This window comes from Asterias amurensis, chromosome 15 (assembly GCF_032118995.1).
Source record: "Asterias amurensis chromosome 15, ASM3211899v1".
NCBI lineage: Eukaryota > Metazoa > Echinodermata > Asteroidea > Forcipulatida > Asteriidae > Asterias > Asterias amurensis.
Genome location: NC_092662.1, coordinates 6,767,421 through 6,782,918, shown reverse-complemented (window position 1 = coordinate 6,782,918; position 15,498 = coordinate 6,767,421). Strand labels below are relative to the sequence as shown.

At 39.5% G+C, this 15,498-nt stretch overlaps 1 protein-coding gene across 1 annotated transcript in view; it reads right to left on the bottom strand.

Annotated features, from left to right (window-relative positions):
- The window catches only part of LOC139948461 (rap guanine nucleotide exchange factor 1-like), a 49,664-nt gene that overhangs the window by 1,561 nt on the left and 32,605 nt on the right, over window positions 1-15,498 (bottom strand). Inside the window, exons 4-18 of the mRNA XM_071946608.1 lie at window positions 14,609-14,720; window positions 12,695-12,949; window positions 12,143-12,325; window positions 10,271-10,857; window positions 9,452-9,780; window positions 8,715-8,821; window positions 8,285-8,423; window positions 6,659-6,731; window positions 5,624-5,705; window positions 5,099-5,191; window positions 4,227-4,409; window positions 3,195-3,374; window positions 2,463-2,541; window positions 1,815-1,916; window positions 706-803 (exon numbers count right to left, since the gene is read on the bottom strand). Coding sequence (XP_071802709.1) covers window positions 706-803; window positions 1,815-1,916; window positions 2,463-2,541; window positions 3,195-3,374; window positions 4,227-4,409; window positions 5,099-5,191; window positions 5,624-5,705; window positions 6,659-6,731; window positions 8,285-8,423; window positions 8,715-8,821; window positions 9,452-9,780; window positions 10,271-10,857; window positions 12,143-12,325; window positions 12,695-12,949; window positions 14,609-14,720 — 2,602 coding nt within the window. The remainder of the gene's footprint in view (window positions 1-705; window positions 804-1,814; window positions 1,917-2,462; window positions 2,542-3,194; window positions 3,375-4,226; window positions 4,410-5,098; window positions 5,192-5,623; window positions 5,706-6,658; window positions 6,732-8,284; window positions 8,424-8,714; window positions 8,822-9,451; window positions 9,781-10,270; window positions 10,858-12,142; window positions 12,326-12,694; window positions 12,950-14,608; window positions 14,721-15,498) is intronic.

The window sequence follows — 15,498 nt, the reverse complement described above, 5'->3', positions numbered from 1 at the left end:
AACAAATACTAAGGTTATTTCACTTGCCAGGCTATTATTAATTGGTTTACTGCTAAAAATATTGCACCCAAAGGCTGACAGTACATGGAATTTAAGATCTATTGTTATTAAGGAATCTTGGTAGGATGTGGCGGTGTACCAAAGATGTACCTACATTTTTGTACAGACACACCCTTTGGATCACCTCAATTTGGTGGCTTTGATTCAGTTCTTGAAAACATTATGGACTTCAACATGAAATTCCAACAGACACACAAAGTCGGGGGCCCAGTGCCAGGCCCCAAAACTCAACCTGGCGAGGGCCCCGCCCGCCTCCTCTGTAGTGCTCTTATAACGGACCTTGTCTTCAGTGCAGGCTTGTGGGGCACGGAGCGCCTTAGAATTTAAGAACGAAGCCTCTCCCACGAAGGCCTCCTACTCTGTATTTTGCCATGCTCCCAGAAGACCGCCTTTGCACCAAATTGGAGCCCTGTGCCAGGCCCCCAAGGCGGCCGGGCAAGAGCTCCGCCAGCCTCCTCTGTGGTGCTTTAGTAACGGACACACACCCTTTGGATCGTTTCAATTTGGTTGCTTTGATTCAGTTCTTGAAAACATTGTGGACTTGAAATTTGAAATTTGAAATTCTCTCAGACACTTGACAAATGAACATGTATTTCTCCGGACAGACAAATGACATGTGAAATGAAATGATATGTAAATACTCACAGGTATGGAATACAAGGAGGTTCAGCTTCTGCTAATGCTGCTCTGTATGTTCTGAATGATGAAGAGCTGTCAATCAGTTGACAATACTCCTTCAATCCCTAGCAATAAACCAAACAAAAACGACATTAAGAATGCTTAATAGATCAATAAGTGGTCATTGGAATTAGGGCGGCCTAATGATTTCTTACCCTGTCTTTCACACCTGTCAACCACTGTTCAAACCAAACTAAATCCCTTTTCGAAACCGCGGCTTTGACTTTGGATTCGACTTCAGGCTCCGTCTGAAGCCATGAGCGCGCACGCAAAGCACATAGAGTTGTCAAAACAACTGCTGGACCAAGGTAGCCTGAGCCGAAGCCGTGGTTTTGAAAAGGGCCTAGGACTGGAATCTCTTACATGTGGATTGGACAGACAAATGACATGATATGTGACTACTCACAGGTATGGAATACGAGGAGGTTCAGCTTCTGCTAATGCTGCTCTGTACGTTCTGAATGATGAAGAGCTGTCAATCAGTTGACAATACTCCTTCAACCCAGACTATTCAGAACATACAAAGCAGCATTAGCAGAAGCTGAACCTCTTTCTATTCCATACCTGTGAGTATTCACATATCGTGTCATTTGTCTGTACCTGATTGCGAGTTTTCCTCTCACCACTAAAACTGACATATCTTCAACAACTGCCCTACACAGGAATCTTGAAGCCTATGGGTCAGTGCAGGGCACTTTTGGGCTTCCTTGGTTTTGTTACAAGAAAGACATAAGAAGAAGAAGAAGAAGACATCATAATAACAAGAACCAATAATTAATAACTAGAGAATCCTTAGAGTATGGTTCTAAGTCAGGTTGGCGCAGTGGTGTCTTGCCTCCCCTTTCCACCTCTGGGGACCCAGGTTCGAATCCTACCGAGGGGCACTATGTGGATTGGGATTTTCAGTCCCTACTTGACTTCATGGGTTTTCCCTGCAACAATTCTCTGGGGTTTTCCTCCCACTTCTAAAACTGAAATTTCTTCATTGTCTTATCACCTTGTCTAGATGCTGAAAAGGCTTTGACAAGTATTATCATAGATGTAGATGTAGATCTTCCATGGGTCATGTGACTTACCTCTACAGTTTGTTTTTGCCATTCTAATCTTCTGATTGGTGCAGAGTCCAAAGCTGAGAGGATGGCCAAATACGAGTTGAAATTATTCAACTTCCTCAGATACTGAAAATAAATCATTAACGGATAGAAATGAATTCCTTATACTAACAACATTGATGAAGAAACTATGGTTTCCTTAGAAAGTGAAGTGAGAAATGACATTGATAGACTTCGTTGCGAAGCATGAATTACTCAGTTTGTAATGCCTACTCTATGCCCTCAAAACTAAAACATTTTGAAGGTGTACACCCTTCTAAAACAACAAGTTTAAAAGCATTTCGTTTTGGTGTGAAATATCAATGTCTACTTCCATGTAAGCGTTACAAACTCTACATGATGTCTAGAGAAATGAAAGAGAGTTTAGTTTGTTTAGTTTACCGATCAAAACAGGATGTTATAATGAAAATGAAAGGAACTCACTTCCTATTTGGCAGTTTTGATCGATATTGAGAATTGTTTTTAACTTTAGTCTCAATCAAACCTTATCAAGTTTCAAGTTGAATTTGAGTTTTACTATTAATGATGTTGCAATGTTAAACTATCAGAAATACAATACTTGCGATCGGAGTTTAGAATCATGGGTGTGGTTGATACTTATTCCATTCTTACCTTCATAGTTTTGATGAACTTTGTAACAAGTTTCTCTCGGTCTTGCGGTCTATTCTCTTGAAGTATCAAAGATCTTGCCCTGTTTAGATAAACACAAGTATCAACCGAATATGTGTAAAGTGATTTTTGTTTAAGGCATTGCATTGTGAGGTGTCATGGTTTATTCAACTTTGAAACAATGTATATTTAACGTTGGAACCCTTCTCCAGAAGACGAGCAGAGTATACTAATCGAAACGTCGAGACCAAACCGGCTCTTTTCAGAGCCAACACTCCTTCAAAAGAGATTTTACACATGGTTGTACCCGCAAGATTACTAATCATATTTATATTTATAGTTACTCTTAATGTATTGTTGGTTTGCGGTAACACTATTTGTACGCTGGGTAGATTATGGTCTTTTGAGAACTTGTCTTGCCATTTATTCTACTGCCGCAGAATAAATTTTTGAAATTCACGAGATTTCTCAGTTCTGAAAAGAACTGTCCTGCTTATAAACTACTAGCTGGGCGGAATGTAGGAAGTAGTCCAAGACTCCTACTTTCCTTTAGTGGTTCGAGGGGACTGCTCGTAATTTACTTCACGAACGCGGAGTGAGTTTTAAATTGGTCTTGACGTTTCGACTAGCCTATTCTAGTCATTATCAGCAGAATATGTGTAAGTCAATTATAACACTCAGTTGAGAAAACTTACAGTTAAATTACATTTTTTTATTATCACAAATTTTTCTTACCAGAAAGACATCTTATTGAAGTGTTCCGTAAAGATGGTGAGATTTGGACTGAGTTCTTCCGATTGTTCCTTTGCCCATAAGAGAACCTCGGGTATCTCAATCTTCTGGAATAACTCTGCGTCAAGAATCGTCATCTGCTCAGCGATTTCCTGACTGCTGAAATCTAACAATGTCGCTTTCCTATGTAAAGAAATCAATCATTTCCACTTCAAGATTTCAAAAAACAATCAATGGATGCAATATAAATGAGTCTCAGTTAGTGTCTGATTCGTTTCCATGATTACAAAACAAAAACACTTTTTGAAGGTCCAATCATTATAGAAATCTGCCACAAGCTGGATGAATGAAATAAAACAAAAACTGCCATCCATCTAAACAGTAAACACAATTATATAATGATAATAATAATAGTGACTCCTTATATAGGGCTCAGGTCTGCACGCAATGACTGTCCTGGTGCTTCAACATTATTACCCCTGGTCACTGGGCCTTTAATTTCTTCAACCATCTCAGCTCACTTGGGAGTATACAGCCTGTGCTGCCAAAATATGTAGTGCAGTGTTGTAGCTAGACCAATTTTAGTGGTAGGCTCTAAATCCAATTTAGTCCACCAAGGGCAAGCAGTTCAACAACATTAATCTTGTTAGATATGGGGGCCATCATTGCTGATGTGCAATCTGGGGGAAATCTGTGCTGGGCAGCACAGTGTATTTTGCTCAGAGTGCCGGGCCAAATTTGTTAGTTCTGGGCAGGCCCGCCCAGCACCGCCCACCGTGGCTACAACACTGAGGTAGTGCACTAAAGCTAATCAATCACAAGAACCATCTCTGCCCTCGCAGGTACCCATTTACCCCTGGGTGGAGAGAAGCTTATGGTTAAGTGTCTTTCTCAAGGACACAAGTGTCACGACCGGGATTCAAACCCACATTCTGCTAACAGAAACACCAGAGCTTGAGCCCGTTTCTCTTATTCGCGCGGCCACGATACCCCAAATTCAGACTGCTTTTTTGACTTATTGAAAGGTTGCCTTACATGACAGAGACACCAAGTCCAGACAACGGTAGTTTGTTACTCAGCTGAAGAGCCAGTTTATTATTCTCAATCTTAGTCAGTACTTTATCTCGGAGAATCTTAGCAAGCATGAGTTCTCCGTCACACAGGAGTTGAAAGACAAGATCCATCAACATCTTTAGGATGTCATCTTCAACTTGACCTCTGAAAACAAATCAAGAAATAATAATAATAATAATTATAATAATACAACAATTATAATTAGTTATTACAAAGTGCACTTTGTTAATAACCGTATCAATGCGCTTTACATTAGTGCCTAGCCGACGATTTCACAAAACTCTTCCTAACTTAGGATTAATCTTGGGACTCAGGACGAGTTCAGTTCCGAAGACGTTAGGCTGCATTGAACCCATCCTAAGTTAGGACGGGTTACTCGTCGTAACTTGAGATAGGATTAGTCCTAGCATTTTGTGGCATCAGCTGCTGGTCATTAGGCCCATAACACTCCAGTAATTGTTTTCAGCTCCCTGGGGAGGTTACAGCCCTGAGCTGTCATGGCCCACCAAAGGCTTTTTTATACACAACACATCAACCTCTACAATCCATGGTAATCATTTATACCCCTGGATGAAGAGGAGCATTTTATAGTAAAGGAACTTGCTCAAGGACGCAAGTGTCATGACCAAGGTTCGAATCCACACTCCGATGACTCAAGTACCAGAATTTGAATTTTATGCTCTTAACCAATCCACAAATAAAATGTGAGTAGTTAACAACCAAGAAAAGAAAATCTTTGATATTATTTTCAAATGAAAACTATCTGCAACTTCCTGTTATGCTTTTCATTCAATATAGACAGTTTCATTTATAGCAACAACAAAAATACTCACAGCAATTCCCCAGCGACCCTGAGAAGCAGGAAGAAGGCATTTCTGTTTGCTCTCTTAGACTTCATGTCTGTCTTATGACGAAACTTCTTATATGTAAACATCTAGTTAAGGAAATACTTCAACTAAATACAGTACTAAAGGATTTGGGTACGCTTTGTAACACAAAACACAAAGTCCACAGATTTACATTGGACTCACACCGTTTGAAGATAATGAAAGTTGAAAGCTTACTTGAAAATATTACTTGCTGAGTTGCTGTATTTTTTTTTGTGACTTGTTTTATACTCATTCTTCAAAATCTACAGCACCTCAGCAAGTAACATTTTAAGGGAAGCTTTACTATCTACTATCATTATCTTTATACAATGTGAGTTTATTGTAAATCTGGGGACATTGTGTTTCGAGTCCTACAAAAAGTACCCCGACCCTTAAAGAATTCTGAATACATGAAGATAAATGTTTAGTCAAGAGAAAACAAAGTCTGTCTCAAGATGAATATGAATTCCATAAATAATAAAAGGATATCTACTGAGAAGTTTATCCAGAAGAACATTGGATCCGATGAACATTCTGTAAGACGTCAGAAAGGCTTCGTAGTAAACCAAATCTAAACAAGAGAAGAATAGAGAATATATTACAATCAAGATTATCAACTTGTGCAAGTTGTGTTAACTTTCCTTTAACAGTACATTAACCATGATTTCATAACAATTACTAGCAAGCCTGTCAGTGAACCCTGAAATAACAGGAGCTGAAACACTACATGATGTAAGAATGATCGTGTATTGTCAAGTGAGCGCGCGTCACGCATTTATGCTGGTCGAATTGGGGCACCCTATTTATCCAGTAACAAGGCTTATCTCACATTATTGTAGTTATATAAGCTTACATAAGGCATGCCAAGCTTATATAATGGAATACATAAAACAAAACACCACAAAAAAAAATTGGGGGGGGGGGGGGAAACGTAAATAAAAAATCGTCCTGATCAATAAAAAAAAGAATTGATACCCGCTTTAAAGCGGATATTTCACAGGCCTGTACTAGACACATTTATATAATACCCTGACAGGTTTGACAAGGTAATGCAACCCTATCAGCAGCCAACCATGCCCAAAGCACAGGGGCAAACCCACTTTAGTATTGAAACCACCAACGACTTAGAGTTTAATCTTAAGAACAGAGCAATAATTGTTTAGTGTCTTGCTCAAAGACACAAGTGTGATGACCTGGGCCCAATTTCATGGCTCTGCTTTTACCGTAAGCAAAGAATTGGCACTTATGGAAGCAGGGAATTCTGTGCTTACATCAAGCGTATTTCACAGGTTAGTGGGCAACTTTGGCTTGTGCGCGTGCGTACTCCACATTACTAGGCATTCTACGCTTACACAGCCAGCGCAGAAATTTAGCGCTTGCAGGTAAGCATCGAATGGTGATCGTAAGCACAGAATTCGGCAGTAAGCAGAGCCATGAAATTGGGCCGAGGACCCAAACCCAGACCCTAACAACATTCAGTAGAAGCACTAAGGTATGACATTATTACTAAAGTGGGTTGGTTACCTTTTCTATCTGCATCAGCTGCATACACAATCAAAGCATCCATTGGACCTCCTTTGATTTGACTTTTACCATCCTACAGAGATTTGGAAAATAAATGACTTTGAGTTTAGTTTTAAAACAAAGAAACTTATAAGTAGGATTTGACGTTTTGCATGGTGGAAACAAATAGTTCTTTTCAGAACCACCCCAAACTCATTTAAAGATAGTCATGAAATGATGTTACTGCAAACCTTTCCATATAGGAACTTATCAAAGAATGTTTTATAATCTTTGATAATCTGTGGACATCCAACCTAAAAGCAACCTACATGTATCCAAGCCATCTTATTCCACTGTCAGAGATGTAATTGGCTGTTGAAAAATCTTTGTCTGGAATTTGTGCAACACATCCACCAGGTGGGCAAACTTGAACGCCTTTTTATTAACCTATCAATACATGTATCAACCACAAGGGAAACTGACTGGGTAAATTTTGAAATGGTTTTGGGGGTTGAACAAAGAATTGACTAGAGTGGGATTCGAACCTGCTAACATGTAGTGAATCCATCTTTAGCTCCACTGAAATTTGTACTTCAGAGCCTTTCAAATATCTTCAAGATTATCTTAACAGTTAACCAAGTAGCATTTTGAAAAAAAAATAGAAGATCAACAAATCTTAGACTTGATGGTCAATGCAAAATTTGACAACAAAACAAGTTGCATCGGTAAGCAAGTTCGAGTGGGCACAAATAGTCGACTTGTGGTTGACTACTAAAACCCAGCAACGTACATGCCCAGTGACGCACTCACTCGAACGACTCAATTGGAAGTCTAGTCAACCTTCCGCCTTTTCGCTACAGTGACACTGGTTCCCCTGTGCGCTTTTCACATGTTAGAATGGAACATGCTCTTGGGACCTGTGAATAAACCATCGGTTCGAGGCTGGTTCCAAATGGCCGACCATTGTAGTCAACCAATGGTCGACCAGCCTGGGTTAGAGTGCAGCCGAAACGCCACGGGACATGATACCCACAATGGTACCCTCGAAAATGTTGAGGTTTATTATGCTCTTAGGTGCATTTTTAGCATGTACTAGGCTTACATGATTGTAGCTGTACACTGTTAATGCCAGGCATATATAGTAGGCTAAAAAAAAAAATCAGAAAAAAAATAAAAACGCGGAATTCCGCGGAAACGCGGAAGAGTTGCATGCCTGCTTTAGTTAATCATTGTGCAATTTCGAACTTGCTCTGTGTGTCTTCTCTCTTAAAGGCACTGGACACCTTTGGTAATTGGCGAAGACCAGTATTCTCACTTGGTGTATCTCAACATACATGACATATGCACAAAATAACAAACCTGTGAAAATTTGAACTCAATTGGTCATTGAAGCTGCGAGATAATAATAAAAGAAAAAAAAAACACCCTTGTCACACGAAGTTGGGTGCTTTCAGATGCTTGATTTCAGGACCTCAAAATCTAATTCTGAGGTCTCGAAATCAAATTCGTAGAAAAATACTTCTTTCTCGAAAACTATGTTACTTCAGAGGGAGCCGCTTCTCACAAAGTTTTTATATTATCAACAGCTCCCCATTACTCATTACCAAGTATTTTGAGTAATGACTGCCCACAGCCTTTAAAACTCACCACAGTACTGTAGCTAAGAAGAGTTGATGCATCTAGGAGAGCTAATAATCCTAAGTCATCCCCTTCCTCATTCTCAGCTTTATGTTCTCCATCCTTAGTTGCTTTACGACCAGCGCAAGCCAAGTGATCAATGCTTTCACTGAAACAATCACCAGAAAGAATCAAAATTGGAACATAACTTGGAGCATTGTATGGTAGAAAAATAACTATTATAAATATTTGAGGGAGACCAACATTGGCTTGATAAAGAAGGATTTGATGTATCCATAACATGTATGTTAATTTCACCAAGCAAAAGCAAAAACACAAAGTAAAGAATGTTTTAAATAAAGTCATTGTCTTAAGTTGTCAATATCACATTAGCTCCACTTTCTCTTTTAGAGGTTCAAGTTGTTGTCACTTTATACATTTTTCTTTGTAAATAACTTACATAGTTTGATCATTTCCACTTTCAATCATACTCTCAGATTTCTTCTTCAAGATATACAGTGGCATCGTACACCGCTCCGGGTTGGTGTTGTGTCTCGTTCTTGGGGGCTACGTCAAAAGTAAACAATAAAAACCTTCCATTAGATGTTGCCCAACGTACATCTTATTTAGATAATGTGCACTAAATCATGATTATTGCAAAATTCAAAATGGCAAGATTCTTGATCGAAATAATAATAATAATAAAGTCTTATAAAGCGACAAATCTGCCAACAAGGTACTCAAGGCGCTGAGCATCTACAAACTTTCAGAAAGATAGGTTACTGAGGTGATGGGTTTTGAGACCCCATTATGTGCACCTTATAATCGTTTACAAGGTGCTGCGGCAATTTTAGCAGCCACACCCAGGAACACCTGGGCGAACCCCTTCTCTTCTCGATAACTGCACAGGGTTCTTTTACATGCGTTACATAACACAAGGGACCAAAGCCTTTAAGTCCCATCCGAAGGACGAAGCAATGGTTAAGTGTCACGGCTGGGGATTCGAACCCAAACTTAGCTGATCAGAAACACCAGAGTTAGGATTCCATGCTCTTAACCTCTTGGCAGCGACACTTCCACACGTCGCCCAACAAACATCTTATTTGGAGAATGTGCACTAAATTATGATTATTTCAAAAACTTAAAATGGCAAGATTACTGATTGAAATAGCCGAGTGATTCTTGGACGTCACTTACAGGTGAAACAGATGAAGAACTTCTTCTCTTAATCGGTAGAGCTGGTGGTACTGCAGCCGTACTCCCCTCTGTAGAGCTCTCTGATCTATCATCAATCTCAATGTAGCTAGCTCCAGATACTGGACGTTTACCATTTATCGTTCCGTTACCAGTCGAATAAGTTTCGTGAAAGAATTCTTCCCGTCCTTGTATGTACGGTATTAAGGATCCTTCATTCGGGTACATCTCTAATATTAAACCATCATCATTTTCCTGCCCATTGTGTTCATAGTATGTCATTTCAAACTGGTCTTCAGAGTACGCACCAAGAAGGTCCAAGTAAGTGGTAACTGCAATAAACAAAGAAAACACAATGGAAAATTATGTCTTTAAACAATAATAAAAATAGCATACAATTTATAAGGCGCACAGTTTCTGGAATAGAGCCATTCAAGGGCGCCGGTTGCTAGCAAGCTGACAAATTGAACAAATGAATCTTGAGGTTGTGTTTGAACATTGACAGATCAGGTGTGTGATCAGGTGTGTCCCTCTGCTCGTATGGCAAGGAATTCCAGAGACATGGTTTTTGAGAAATGAGTAAAACGAGTCACAAAATTATTTTAGCACATTTGGAAAACGTATTTTTGTGACGTTGTTTTACTAATTTCTCAAAAAATACAGCAGCTTCAAAAAGGTACGCTTTCTACTATCATTATCTTCAAACGGTGTAAGTTTAATGTAAATCTGTGGACATTGTGTTTTGTGTTACAAAAAGTACCCAAATCCTTTAAGACCCAGAGACTATGTATTGTATATAATAAATAGTTTATTGACACTTACTATGCTTGATCTTTGGCGGTAGTGGTGGAGGATTATCCCCACAATGCAATGCCGCATCATAGCCATCTTGTGACATCTCATGGCGAAACACAACATCTTGAAGAGTCTGACATCGATCGGATAATTCCTCAGCCTCCTCCGGTGGTACGTTATCATATAATGAGAGATGACGCTCGGGACGGGGTTGAAGTTTAGCTGGCAAGCTTGGCGGGGTACCATCTGATCCACTATTGGAAACCTGTTCAAGATCTCTATGATCGGAGGAACCGGTGCTGGACCGTCGACCAGACAGGATGGATAGTCTTGATATGTCCGCAGGGTTGAGCCCTTCAGGGTTGAGCCCTTCCCATTCTACACCTTGGATACTAGGAGACGAGAACTGACTACTTAACACCGACTCAGGGCGGCTTAAGGAACTACCATTACTTAAATCTGAATGATGACTAGTGACTGATGCAGAACTACCCGATATAGAGAGAGAGTCCGGTGGAAACGTTCCATCATCTGATGCATTGTCGTACAATGAGTTGCGCTGTTCGGTTCGACAACTTGTTCCTCTCTTAGGTGGTAAAGGTGGGGGTTCAACGCTGGAAAAATGGGGGGAAAATCATTTTAAAAATGTCATTTCCTGTAATGAATTAGAGAAATGTGCTCTAAATAGACTGTGTGTATGACATGTTAGTGGTATAACCTAATAACGCTATAAGTGAATCAGTTTTAAAGACACTGGACACCGTTGGTAATTGTAAAAGACTAGTCTTCTTGGTGTATCTCATTATATGCATAAAATAACAAACCTGTGACAATTTGAGCTCAATTGGTCATCAAAGTTGCAAGATAATAATGAAAGAAAAACACCCATGTCACACGAAGTTGTGTGCTTTCAAATGCTTGATTTTGAGACCTCAAACTCTAAATCTGAGCTCTTGAAATCATATTCGTGGAAAATTACTTCTTTCTCGAAAACTAAGTTAATTCAGAGGGAGTCGTTTCTCACAATGTTTTATACCATCAACATCTCCCCATTACTCGTTACCAAGTAAGGTTTAATGGCAATAATTATTTTGAGTAATTACCAATAGTGTGCACTGCCTTTAAAGACAATCATAAAAGAAATAACACAATTTATATGTACTACCGACTCAGTGCCCTTTTTTTTCTTCTTTTTTTCTTTTTTCTTTTTTTGGGGGGGGGGGGGGGGGGGGTTGTGGTTTGCACATGTGCACCTTTAATCAAATAAAAACTTCCCCTTCAAACCATGCTTTCCTGTTGAAGTTGGTTTCTATACAATGCCTTCAGTCAAAGGAGGGGGGGGTTGCCGATAGAGACTTCCTTCCTCATTTCACAAGGCTGTATCCGATGTAATTTGTTAAGCTGATGGAATATAAAGTACCTGGCATACATGCAATCTGTATTTGTCACTACCGGCAAGTTGACAATAGGCTAAATTTGGTTTATATAGTTTACAACTTTCACAATGAACGTCAATCATTTCACAATTAGAACAATTGGACTATCATTTCATGAGTTGGAATGATATGTTATTGTTTGACAGCGAGGATGTTTATAGGATTCGAGGCATTGCATGGTGAGGTATCAATATATATTTTGTTTGCGGTAACACCATGTGTGTATCTACTTGCCTAGTAGAGTTTTTGTTCTCAGAGAACTGTCTTTCTTTATTTTACTACTGCAGAGTAGATTAATCGGATGTTCGGGAGACTTCTCAGTTCTTAAAAGAACTGTCTTGCTTTTTAACTACTACCCAGGTGGAAGGTATAGACAATTGGCTGGGACTACTACTTTAGCTTAAAGGATCATTATTAACTGCGGAGTCAGTTCTTGAATTGGTCCCTGTTAGAGGTGACTTACTTGTGAGTATAATCATGCGAGACTAGAACCCTTTGACTAGGAAGGAAAGGTTTAGGAGGAGCTGAATCTGAACCGGCCTCTGAACCGCTACTCCTAGATCCACCAAATGTCCACTGCTCACCACCGATGGGTGATTGATACAGAATCTGTTGCTCTCTTGGACTAAGAGGTCGCTGTTCATAACTATTAGAGTGGTAGAACACAGAAAGAAAATATGGATTTATTACGTACTCATAAATACCACAGACAACTTTCGCTATTCCTTTTGGTGGAGAGAGCGTCACGTGGGGGTGTTTGAACGGCTGATAAAGACACAGCTAGAGCTGTTAATGACCGGCTGGCTTTGCGTGTTTGGCGCACAAGCTCATGAACATGTAGGCCAATTTTACTTACACAGAAAGCGATTCATAGCTATTAACAATGGCGTGTGTAATATATTTTTACACATGCGTCAACAAAACCCAAGGCGCACAAAACATTTATACAAAAGTTTTGAAATTTTACAAACTTTGTGAAATCGGCCCCCTGATAAAGTGGACTATCGTGACTCACTCTTTATTCTGATTAGGTTTGCTTATCTGTTGATTTTCTTCCAAGTCATCTGATGACATCTTATTCTGTCTATCTTTGAGTTTTTCAATGTAGAGTCTCACAAGTTCCTCAATTCCTGAACGTACAGCCTCTGTTACCTCACTTCCTTCCACCTTATTCATGTCCGAGTCTCCATACAAGACAATCTTATCTGCCCAATGGATTAGGTTGGCTAGGCTTTGGTAGACCTGATTATGGCATGATGTCAGCATGGAACTGTAGCAGAATAGTACAACCAAAATAAGAAGATCAAAAAGGTTTGTACGACATTGTATAAAATAGTGTGTAGATATACCCTAACTTATATTTAATGTGTTTGAGGTAGGCCTGCAATATTTCAATGTTAGAAACCAAAAGAGAAACTGACAAGGGTAAATGTTAAATAACTTGGGATTGAACAAAGACAAATTAATTAATAATACTAATATCAAAGTCTTATATAGCGCACTTATCTACCAAACAAGGTACTCAAGGCGCTGAGTATATATATACAAACTTTCAGAAATATAGGTTGTTGAAGTGATGAATCCTGGGAGCCAATTATGTAGCACCTTATAATGTTTTCCAAGGTGCTACGGAGCATTAAGCAGCCACAGCTAGAAATACCGGGGCGAACCCCTTCTCTTTTCGATAAGTGTACTGGGTTCTTTTACATGTGTTACACAACACATGGGACCAAAGGCTTTACATGTACGTTCCATCCAAAGACGAAGCAATGGTTAAGTGTCTTGCCTTTAAAGGACACAAGTGTCACAGCTGGGGATTCGAACCCACACTGTGCTGATCAATTTGAACTCTGTGCTCTTAAACGCTCGGCCAGGCACTTCAACTAGAATGGGACTTGAACCAACGACCTCCAGATTAACATGCTGGCGCTCTACCAACTGAGTTACATTAGCTAGCCCATGTTGGCAGTCTCCCTATTTTGTCAATATATTTGTTCGGGGGCGAGTCAGAGGACAATTTTTAACAGATTCAACTTCAAACCTTGGATGACGCCTAGTTAGTAATCTAGCAATGAACTTGTGGGATACCACATTCAATTAAGAATGAGGTACAGGAACTGGCTCATTGTAGGTAAGGCCGGTCCACAAATAGCTGAGATGTACAGCTGGCTAATATCACTTGACTTTTTGACTAGCCCGGTGTCACGGTCTCAAAAATCCGGGTGACCTCACCGGACATTTCGGACCGCAGTAGTCATGGTCTCAGATGTCAAGCGAGCCAAGCTTTCCGGATAATGTAGCATGCTGTCGTTGCGGGAGTGAGTCTCTTCGAGACCATTTTTTTTCTTTTTTTCTTCTTTCGTTTGAGTGCTATTTTGCCTGGCAACTCAAAACCCTCTTCCAGCTTTCAGAAGAACCTTCTTTGTAATTCCCGCTCCTCAAATACTTGATTATGTGGTACTTTTTCTCAATGCTGTAGTAGACGCTCCACTCGTTCCCAACTCGATTTACTTGTGGACGCCGCCATGACAGCTACAAGCTCGAGCAAAACAGTGGACTCGGCTTGGCACTCAAATCGACAACTGTGCGCAGGTACAAATGATGTAATACTGCCGTATTTGGTAATCCGGAGCTTTTAGCATGCCAGACATCTGAGACTGCGACACCGACACTGCGTACTAGTTAATGAAAGTTTTTTACTTGACTGCCCCTTGTTTCACTCGCAATTGGGCATTTGGGCAAACAATACTTTGGTACAGTGGGTTAACAGAATCATGATATTAAGAATAATTTGTTTAATCAACTGAGACAGAATACTTCTGCTCCGTGTGAATAATTGAAAAAGTTCTCCTCGAATACAAAGACATGTTTTGTAGAAACAATCAAAATTCTTCAATTCCAAAACGTTGTTTAACTCCATACATCTTACCTTTCTTCATTATTGAGACATTGTGTCAGACATTTATTAAGTTCCATCACTTCTTGAAGAACCTTCGTCGTGCTTCCAGGAAGCATGATCAATGTGTCTTTCTGAATTACCTCTGAAAAATTAGCAATTATAATTAAGGGAATTAAACGTTACAGAATTGGTAAGAAACAAAAAATAGTGAAGATCACAGATTTACATAAAACGTACACGGTCTAATGATGATGATAGTAGAAAACATCCCTTGTAACATTTCTGTCTGAAATGCCATATTTGATGAGAAATAAATAAACAAATTTTCCCGTTTACAGTTTATCCCTCAGTGAGCGTTTTTTTTTTATTATTCACTTTTGTTTTGGCAGCGTCGTCATGCAAAATGTGTAATCGTTTTTTCACTATTTTCTTGAGACCCAGATAGCCGATCGACCTCAAACTTCTACAGGTTGATTCGAAAAAGTGCTTTTACTGCCAGCAACTGTTTTGTTTGCAAAACCAATTCTGTAAACTTTTTTGTTAAAGGCACTGTACATGTTTGGTAATTGTCAACGACCATTGTTCTCACTTGTTGTATCCCATCATAAGCATAAAATAACAAGCCTGTGGAAATTTGGGCTCAATTGGTTATCGAAGTTGCGAGAAAATGATCAAAGAAGATACACCCTTTTTCAACGAATTTGTGTGTTTTCAGATAGGAATAAAAGACTTCTAGCTAGAAGTCTTTTATTATTTTAGTAACAAACTTCCTCTTTCTCAAAAACTAGGTTACTTCAGAGGGAGTCGTTTCCCACAATGTTTTATACTATCAACAGCTCTCCAGTGCTCATTACCAAGTCAGTTTTGAAGTTAATATTTGCTTTGAGTAATTACTAAAAGTGTACCTTCCCTTTAAATCA